Here is a 10,903-nt window from a genome sequence, read left to right as displayed (position 1 = left end):
CTCAATCTATCAGCTTTATAAAATGTTTTAATGACATGGCTTGGTTTAAGTGAACAACCTGTCAACTATTACTTGTACAGGTTCTTACGTACTCGTTCCTTACATATCTACTATTGAATCGGCCCTGCATCGCAATCTGAGGGTCGCGGGTTCGAATCCCCGTCACACCAAACATGCTCGCCCTTTCAGCCGTGGGGACGTTATAATATGACGGTCTATCCCACTATTCGTTGGTAAAAGAGTAGCCCAAGAGTTGGCGGTGGGTGGTGATGACTAGCTGCGAGACTTCCCTCTAGTCTTACACTGCTAAATTAGGGACGGCTAGTGCAGATAACCCTCGTGTAGCTTTGCGCGAAATTCAAAACAAACAATCTAATACTGAATGTACGCCAATTCGGTGTTACGATAACATATTGATAGAACTAAACACGTGTTTACAGAGTCTGGAATGTTCACTATTATATATACGTGAATCAACATCCTATTGGCAAACATCGTGTACTAGCTCTATAGTAACATATAAAGTCTTTCTCACGATGTTGTTTTACTGAACATATATAATATTTCCGCCATCTTTCTTTTACGAACATACGTAATCGACGTTCATATGATTCTCTCATCTTTTATTTTCGAATGTACGCATTATTGTTTAAAATATTCATGCATTCCTCCACCGTTCTTTTTTCCAGAACAGGAATACATATATTATTATTTAAAGTGTTCTTGTAGTTTCGCCAACATTGTTTTTCGAATATTTGTACAATTGTTTAAAATGTTTATGTAACAAAGTCGTTTTTTTCGAATGTGTGAATTATTGTAAAGTTCGTGTGACTCCGTCACCTTTCTTTTTGGAATATTTTATTGTTTAATATTTTTATGTGACTCCACCACCTTTCTTTTTGGAATATTTTATTGTTTAATATTTTTATATGACTCCGCCACCTTTCTTTTTGGTATTATTGTTTAAATTTTTAATATGACTCCGCCACCTTTCTTTTTGGAATGTATTATTGTTTAATATTTTTATATGACTCCGCCACCTTTCTTTTTGAAATGTATTATTGTTTACATTTTTTATATGACTCCGCCACCTTTCTTTTTGGAATGTATTATTGTTTAATATTTTTATATGACTCCGCCACCTTTCTTTTTGGAATGTATTATTGTTTAATATTTTTATATGACTCCGCCACCTTTCTTTTTGGTATGTAATATTGTTTAAATTTTTAATATGACACCGCCACCTTTCTTTTTGAAATGTATTATTGTTTAAATTTTTACATGACTCCGTCACCTTTCTTTTTGAAATGTATTATTGTTTAAATTTTTTATATGACTCCGCCACCTTTCTTTTTGGAATGTATGTATTATTGTTGAACATGTTCATATATTTCAGATCTTGTCTGGCCTCTCGGAGCATTAACGGAAGGTATGTATTTATTATGTTTGTTGTTTTTTTGCTCTTGACTCAAGAGCTTTTGATCTGGGGGGGGGGGATACAATATCATGCGTGTATTTATATTTATTTAAAGTATTTAGAATTTAATTATGTCGTAATCTCAACTCTTGTGTGAAACATAAAACAGTAAGTGATAAAGAAAAGGGATAATTTCTAGTTCAAGGTTTTCTTACTATCCGTAAATCTCAACTGGACAGTCTGTAGACCAAATAATTTATAACTGATCCAATATCACTTTAATATAGAGTGTTAACAAACTATTTTGATTTTCTAAAAAAAAAAGGGGGGGATTTGTTTTAGTTAAATATCAATTTCGTTGAAAAGCACCTAGTAAATGTGTCTATTCCACAACCGGCAAAATAACGAAATAACTTGCAATGTCAATCTCTCCCCCCCCCCCCCCATATCCCTACTAAATCTTTAACTGAACTTAATACTTTACACAAATATGAAATATTTATATGGTGTTGTATTTGTATAATAAAGTATGAGAAAATTGTCATATTAATCAATATAATTATCTCTATTTGTATATTCAACTTCAATCAATCCTCTATTCTAAACGCACCTTTTTCCCTTCCAATACGTTAAAGTGTATACGTTTTACTAAACACGTGGCTCTAACCGTTTATACTTTAGCCCTCAACAACGTCAATTGGTGACATAGTATACAGATTGGCTGTGAAAATTTGGTGTCTCCGTGTGTATCTGTTGAATCACGAGCTGCTTTTAGCTGTTAATAAATAAAGCATGTAATAAAATATAGGGGGCAAAATAAGTAACAATCGGTATTGACCGCACGATACATAGGAGTAGTTTACACGGGGGGTGGGGGTAGGGGAGAATCTTCCCCTCAATCTTTCATTAATGGATAATTATTCCTCCCGATATTTCACTGGAAATGGTATATTATTATTACATACCCGTTGTGTTAGAAAACAGCGGAAACGAACGCCAAATACGTATTTAGACGAATCCTGAGGCATGTTCTTGAGTTTTAGATATTAAATGTTTTTGTAAATGGTTCTGTCAGTTTCGTTCAATTTTCAGAATGGAACTGTACTTTTTGGGCTGATTTATTCTTGCAAGCTTGTTTGTTTGTTTGGTTTGGATTTCGCGCAAAGCTACACGAGGGCTATCTGCGCTAGCCGTCCCTAATTTAGCAGTGTAAGACTAGAGGGAAGGCAGCTAGTCATCACCCCCACCCCAACTCATGGGCTGCTCTTTTACCAACGAATAGTGGGATTGGCCGTCACATTATAACGCCCCCACGGCTGAAAGGGCGAGCATGTTTGGTGTAACTCGTGACCCACAGATTGCGAGTCGAGCGCCCTAACCACCTGGCCATCTTGCAAGCTAAACATTATATATATGTATATAACTTGTATATTATAACCTAATTGTATTTGAAGTCTATTTACAAGATACGCAAATTAGGCCTTGAAATTTTCAAAGCATTGATCAATGCCAAGTTAACGATATGGTTCAGTTTGTGGCTAAGTAATGGCGAGATATAGAAACTCTTAATGAAAAGACTTATATTTTGTATTTTTAAACTAATTAAGTAGAAGCATATAAAAGTATACCCAACGTTTCGAGAAACAATGGTTCTCTTTCTTCAGTTGTACAACAATGCTGACGTTATTAGTGTAGTCTGGAATCGCGGCGCGAGTTTCGTAAGACATACATCACGCGCCCGTCTCGCGCCGTGTATGTATATCTTGGATCGGTAATATGTGCGGCTCACAGAAATGGATAGAATTGTAATCGAGAATGCTTTATTTATTCGACAAACCGTTGGCGAATTGGAAATTTACAAAACGATTTATATGTGTGCAGTATCACACGCGCAGTAATTTTACGTGTTCTAAAATAGCAAAATATGTTAATACTTTTACAGAATTCCCAGGCAGTGAAGCCTAGTAACGGGTATTATCATGAAAAGCAGATGCTATCGAGTTGTAAATCACGTTTCGTGGTTGTTTGTCTTCAACGTTAGACATGTAAAAAACATCTGTTTTTAATAGCTTTGTTTATAAATGTGTGTGTGTGTGTGTTTTGTTTTTATTTTAACTTTGCAATTCAAGTTGTAACGATGTTTTGGTCAAACAAATAGTTGCTATTATGGGATGCGTTTACTAACAAAGATTGTTATCACATTTGGTGTGACAAAAGTAGTAACTTTTATGAATACTTTCGTCACCTTTGGTTCTTTTCTTTTCCAGTAGGATTTCCGGCTTACGGCTATGGACGTGGAGGTTACGCCGGCTATCCAGGGTTCGGCTATCCGTTCGCAGGTATGAACTTAAATATGCAACAGATCTGTATTCCGTGCCCTTTGGATCACGTGAGTGTCTACAATTTACACGCGATGCAGCTATGACGGCCAACAGCCCAGCCTCGTCCTCTCCGTCGTTCTCGCTCCCCAGGTTGCTCTGACTGTACCCTAGCTTGCGCTGTCTCGGCAGTGTTCGGACTGGTGACGTAAGCGTCTTCGGGTAACATTCGGTTCTGGTCGGCATCAGTTCGGTTTTATTTTATAATCAGATGATCGCCGAAATGGGGAGTGCATTAAGTCCACCTCAGTGATATTTTGTTGTAAAAGAAAATCGGGAAAAGCCCATGTTTTTTACAATTGCAATCACGTATTTTTATTTTTTTGTGTTATTCCCATGACATTTGTGCCAAAGTTTCCGCTAAACCCAACCTCGGAGGCTCTTATATCTTTATCTCTCAGGTGAAAGAAACACAAAGAAACTATGTTTACACCCTAACGGTTGTTGTTTTGTCAAATGTTCACGCTGTACAAGAATTCCATAAATGAACAAGTTATATTTTACAAATACAAGCTCAAGGTGTGATCAGTAGATCCACAAATCTTTAAGTTAGGCTTACTTAGCAGAGGGAATGGTGGGAATTAAATTTTGCACTCGGAGACTATTGATATATATATAGATCTAATAGGCCGATTGTATTCAGTTTTTAGGGCTCGGAGAGGTCACTGCGGCAGATTGTAGACTAGATTGTTAGAAGAAAGAAAAAGTTTTTATTAGTCTGTTAGAATACCTGTCTCTGTCTTACGTCCTCGGAATAGGACCGAAACTGTTTAGGTGTGTAATCCAGTGTTTCCTATAGTTTAGGGACATTTATACGGCTTAGGCCTACCTGTCTTGACAAGGTTTTACACTGAAGATGTTGTAGTCTATAGGTTAGATAGAATACTGAGTGGTTACGAGATTCTATTTTAGCTTATGGTCTATCAATAATTTTTTTTTAAATTAGGTTAGTTCACTTCGTACTCTTCTGTTCGTAATAACATAAACAAACATATCTATTATACGGCTTAGGCCTACCTGTCTTGACAAGGTTTTACACGGAATATCTAGTAGTCTATAGGTTAGATAGAATACTGCGTGGTTACGAGATTCTAATTTAGCATATGGTCTATCAAACAATTTTTTAAATTAGATTAGTTCACTTCGTACTCTTCTGTTCGTAATAACATAAACAAACATATCTAGTGAAGGAAAAACTAAGCATAGCACTTGGTTAGCTTGGGTATTTCCAGACTTCTCACCAAGGGAGAACCTCGCGTCTGGTGAATAAACCAGTTAATCTATGAGGATGGCTTTTATCGCAGAAGGAAATGTGAAATTATGAATTTTTTTTTATATTGTGAATTTGGATTTTAATGACATGGATTTTGATGGAATTGTTTTAATTGTATAAATAAATTATTTCAAACGTTACACTGAACGTTTTTCTCATCCATTCTACATTACGATAAGTTAATAGAAATTTCACTCAATATACCATACCAGCACAGTGAAAAACAAGCCAATCACCACACAATATATCATACCAGCACGGTGAACAACAAGCCAATCACTACACAGTTCCTTGAACATCGCTTTGTGAGTGCCACAAAAATTACTTTTTAAATATTAGTAAACAGTTTGATCTAAAACTATTCGCATTCTTACTGCATAGTCTAATCTAAAACTGTTAGTGTCTTAAAGTGTTTTGAATTTAAGTTATGCCTATAAAATTAATGTTATTTGAATTTTTCTTTTGCTAACTATAAAATGCTAACTCTAGAAATAGCACGTGTTTCCTAGCCAGATTATTTTTTATGGTGTTATCTGTACGTGTATTTCGCTAGAATCAGGCGTTTGATCCTGCACAGTGTAGCTAACATTGTCTTTTCTGTACCTAACGAAATTTATCTGTTCTATATTAAATATGAGTAGGGTTTATAATGGTTATGTCTAACCATGAGAAGTGTTAACAATCTTATGCCAAGTTTGAGAAATATGTGCAACATTAGTACCTAAGTCTAATCATAGTATCTTTAACCCTGACAAGTGTTAACAATTTTATACTAAGTTTGAGAAGGTGTGTGACAGTATTATCGGAGTCGTCAGTCTAATCATAGTATCTCTACCCCTGACAAGTGTTAACAATTTAATACTAAGTTTGAGAAGGTGTGTGACAGTATTATCGGAGTCGTCAGTTAAACCATAGTATCTCTAACCATGACAAGTGTTAGCAATTTTATACTAAGTTTGAGAAAGTGTGTGACAGTATTATCGGAGTCGTCAGTCTAACCATAGTATCTCTAACCCTGACAAGTGTTAAACATTTTATACTAAGTTTGAAAAGGTGTGTGACAGTATTATCGGAGTCGTCAGTCTAACCATAGTATTTCTAACCCTAACGAGTGTTAACGATTTTATACTAAGTTTGAATGGGTGTACAACAGTATTATCGGAGTCGTCAGTTTAACCATAGTATCTCAAACACTGACAAGTGTTAACAGTTTTCTACTGAGTTTGAATAGGTGTGCAACATTAGTACTTAAGTCTAACCAATAGTATCTCTAACCTTAAGGAAGGTTAACTATTTTCTATTAAGTATCAGTAGAATATGTAACAGTTCTACCAATGTCATTTGTCTAACCTAGATGCTTCTAACCCTAAATAAGGTTATCTGTTCTATATTAAGTTTAAGCAGTGTGTGTGTGTGTGTGTCGCAGTTGTATTAGAGTCGTTAGTCTAACCTTGGTTCTTGTCGTTCTTGTTTTGTTTGTTTTTTTAAGCGCAAAGCTACACAATAGGCTATCTGCGCTCTGTCCGCCACAGGTAATTGAACCTCGAACTTTATCGTTGTAACCCCATAAACTTACCGCTGACCCATCAGGGAACCTAACCTTCGTAATCTCTAATTGTCAGGAAGTTCATATATTTTATAAGTAGGAGTAGAAAAGGTAAAAATTGTCACATAGTCGTTATTCTAACCTTGGTTCTTCCTGCCTTCAAAAAGAACGATGTGTCAGTTTTAATTCTAACTAATCTTTCCGACTCGAAGCATGATAGCACCCTTTGTTTTTTCCTACAGTTTCTAACGTGGTATTTAACTAACTGAAAAGTTTTCTTTACAGACACGGAGTGTCCTGTTTAAAGGTATTAACAGATGTTGTTATAGTCGTAACGCACAACTGTAGTGAATACAGCTACTCTGTTTTCTAACCTAAGTCGCTTTTATCGTTTCATACATTTATGTTTCAATATTTTGTTTGATTTATTGTTTGGTTGTTGTTCTTATTCTAGGCTACTTTCAGTACAATTTATAAGTATAATAACCTGATGAATATAGAAGTATAGGGATTAACGTTCTTGAAAATTAGTCTGTTTTACCCTGTGGCATAACTACAAAATACGCCCTCCATCCGCATAAAAAGTAATTGGGCCCTATACATTTATTTCCTTATCACAATAAATACGATTCTGGCTAATTCGGACACCCTTTTGGCTCTCTTCTCCCGCAATTATGGGGGCATGCTCAGGCCACTGACCTTACCTCAACTCTATTACCCTGTTTGTAGTATAATTATCAAAAATACGGCATGTTAAATGACATTAATATTGAACGACATGAACTTAACTGAATATGTGATTTTAAGCCTTTCGTATTATCATGAAGACGAAATTAATATCAGGACCCACAGTAAGAAGAGAGAGACTGTGATATAATATTACCATATAAATGCAATATTTTTAAGAGTAGAGAAAGCGTAATATAACATCACCAGCTACGATATCATTTTTGCTGGACATTAGGTTTGAATGTTTTGTTGCCTTTACCACGTTATAACGGTTTTTACACTTACCATGTAAATTTGTTTACTTTACTCGTTATAAGCATATATTTCTTAGTTATTGTATTTTTTCAGACCTACTGCAAAGTATCTGTGATTTCCCACCCTCAGTGACTCACCGGTAAGTCTGAAGGATTATAACGCTAAAAACAGGGTTTCGATACTCGTGGTGAGCACAGCACAGATAGCCCAATGTGTAGCTTTGCGCTTAACAACAAACAAACGGTGATTTCTAGTAATTATTTAGATTCTAAAGTCATGTTTTATTACTTAAGCCTACTTCTGTAGATATTTTCTTGTCCACCGAGAAACAAAAAAACACTATATTTAACTATTTAGATGAGGACATTCAAATAAAATGTTATATATTAAGCAGGTTTAAGCAGAGAGAGGAAACAAGTTGTATGTAAAGACCCAATGTTTGTTAAAACAATTTAAAATCACTAAAAAGACCAAATCCAAACGCAAGACGTGATAAAGCACCGCCTGTACAAAAACAATAGTTATCAACAGTTTAATTATGTATTAACTAATGTTTAATTTCACGCTGTTTGGAATACAGGTTATTTTCAAACTCAAATAACCAGAGATCTAAAAATACTATAAACTCTCAACTACGATATATTCTAAGCTGTAAGTTGATTTACTGGATTCTCTGGAAATAGACAATTTCTTATTTTCTTTTTACACGCTCCTAAACAGTTCTTATTACTCAGCGAATGAATCCTAAAAAAACGTATTTCTGATACAACTTGTACAGTTAGTTGTCTACCCGTTACTGAAATGGACTACTCTGAAACCACATGCGCTATTTGTGATCTACGAAACTTTTGTTTGTAATAAGAAAAGTTGCTTTTTGATCGTAAATAAACACCCAGGTTTGAAATAGAATTTCTTACTGCGGGAAATCAACCCCCGAATTTGAACACGTGCTGATTTGATAACTGATTCTGCTCGACGTTAAGAATTTGAAGTATACTCACCAAAAGGTTGAAAGACTGTAAACATATCATTAATTGCATAACTTTACAGAATTTGTGTGACGAGACTCGTTTACAGTAAAAAGCTTTTTTTTTTCTTTTGTTGCATGAGTTTAATAGAATTCGCACACAGTTACAAAGTGTAAATGAAACGGTATCAGTCTGTCACTGTTACAAAGTAACTCAGTACTAGTAGTCTATTGTCAAAAATAAAAATTAAAACGTATAACGACCTGTCGTCACACACCGATAGAACGTGTGAAATTGTAACAATCTGTCACCACAATGACAAGGAACATAAACGCCCTTTCGTGTCAATAACATTGAATGTATGACACAAGAACGATATTTCCTCTCATCTACAGACAACAGATGAAACAGTCATAATCTATCATAACAATTACAAAGAACTGTTTCATAATCTATCATAACAATTACAAAGAACTGTTTCATAATCTATCATAACAATTACAAAGAATGAGTGACACATTAGGCACAACCGGAGATGATATTTTGTTATAACATCATCTAAAGTGTCACACAAGAACGATTTTTCGCCAGAATTATAAACACAAATGTATATAGTCTTACCGATTTATCATCAAAATCACTCACAAAAAAAGGAATGACAAAGTAACAATCTATCGTACAAAACTACGTGACATTTTAGGGATCTTTTTTTAACAGCAGAAAATGAGTGACACAACACCAATCTTTAGTTACAATCATAAAAATGTACGACACAATAGTGAACGCTACGCATAATGTGAGAACATTTTGTCACTGTTATAGGAAACCTATAATGAAGTGTCGCCACGACTAAACATAATGTGCCACAGTAACAACATTTTGTCATTGTTATAGGCAATGACGAAGTTTCGCCATGACTACAAATAATGTGACACATTACAATTCCAGAATCAAAACTTGGTGAAAGCTACGATTTCAACATCGAAAGTTGTCGACGCATTAGAAACCAATAGGCCTAAAACTTGATAAAACATTTCTTATCATTCGTCACGTTTCGTTGTTGTAGTCAAAACACGACACATTTTACAATATTTAAATATTAATTATGTTCACATTAAATTTCTCACAGTCGTTTGGACATAATTTTTTAAGAAAAGCTACTGTGAAAATGATATCAAATTTTAGGTTTAACAGGAGTTACTTCCTGCAATCAAAACTTCAATCAACTTAATGAAAAACAAAACGTCATTTATTTTATCAATAACATCTCGTTATCCTAGCACGTGTAGTTAGATTACTAGTATTAAAATGTAGCTGTAGATACTTTGTGATCTTTAGTGATCCAACTGGCACTTACCGCCACACCTTCAGCAGCTTTAGTTAAATTCATAGCTATAAGCTCTCAGCCTTTAACCTGCCGTCTAGCATTTACTCCCATGTTAGGCCTACCTACTAACGCCTTCTTAGAATCTTCTGAGGCATGCACTTAGTGGTTTAAAAGTATAGTGTACATTAGTTACTTATGCTTATCCGTGACAACTTGATACTTAGAATCCGTGAAGCCTAACTATCTATTTTAGAAGTGGTGGCCCGTGACCCGACCTATCCTTGCTCTGCTTAGTTTCTTCCTTTACCAAGAATGTGTAGAACCTAAACCTTTTAAGCTGATATATATCTCTCTCGTAGATTCGATGATATATCTCTATCGTAGATTCCACTCTATCGACCATAGATTATAGCAACGCCACAGTCTCCTACTAGTGTTCAGTTTCTGAAAGTCCTCTGCAGGTTCCGTTTCAACAGGGTGACAATTGTTAATATGTTAGATGAATGTCTTTCATAAGTAGACCCTTCTTGTAAAGTTTCTCCTTTGATAACTTGCTGTGGTAGGATCATCGGGGAAAATTCAGGAAGGAAGTTTTTTAAAAACTAACCTGCTTGGATATCTTCCTTCATTTCAAGATTCATTTATTACCCCCCCCCCAAAAAAAAATAACCTACTGGATATATTCCTTCATTTCAAGATTCATCCCCCAGAAAATAACCTAATGGATATATTCCTTCATTTCAAGATTCTTCCCCCAGAAAATAACCTACTGGATATCTTCCTTCATTTCAAGATTCATCCCCCAGAAAATAACCTACTGGATATCTTCCTTCATTTCAAGATTCATTTATCCCCCCCCCCGAAAATAACCTACTGGATATCTTCCTTCATTTCAAGATTCATTTATTACCCCCTCCAGAAAATAACCTAATGGATATATTCCTTCATTTCAAGATTCATCCCCCAGAAAATAACCTACTGGATATCTTCCTTCATTTCAAGATTCATCC

At 35.1% G+C, this 10,903-nt stretch overlaps 1 protein-coding gene across 1 annotated transcript in view; it reads left to right on the top strand.

The window, feature by feature from the left end:
* Window positions 1-1,392: 1,392 nt before the first annotated feature.
* The window catches only part of LOC106467370 (RNA-binding protein Musashi homolog Rbp6-like), a gene marked incomplete at its 5' end in the record, with an annotated part of 33,835 nt that continues 24,324 nt past the window's right edge, over window positions 1,393-10,903 (top strand). Inside the window, 2 exons of the mRNA XM_022395536.1 lie at window positions 1,393-1,429; window positions 3,685-3,756. Coding sequence (XP_022251244.1) covers window positions 1,393-1,429; window positions 3,685-3,756 — 109 coding nt within the window. The remainder of the gene's footprint in view (window positions 1,430-3,684; window positions 3,757-10,903) is intronic.

Source organism: Limulus polyphemus, unplaced genomic scaffold, assembly GCF_000517525.1.
Source record: "Limulus polyphemus unplaced genomic scaffold, Limulus_polyphemus-2.1.2 Scaffold2588, whole genome shotgun sequence".
NCBI lineage: Eukaryota > Metazoa > Arthropoda > Merostomata > Xiphosura > Limulidae > Limulus > Limulus polyphemus.
Note: the sequence above shows the minus strand (reverse complement) of the source record. Positions and strands in the feature narration are given on the sequence as shown.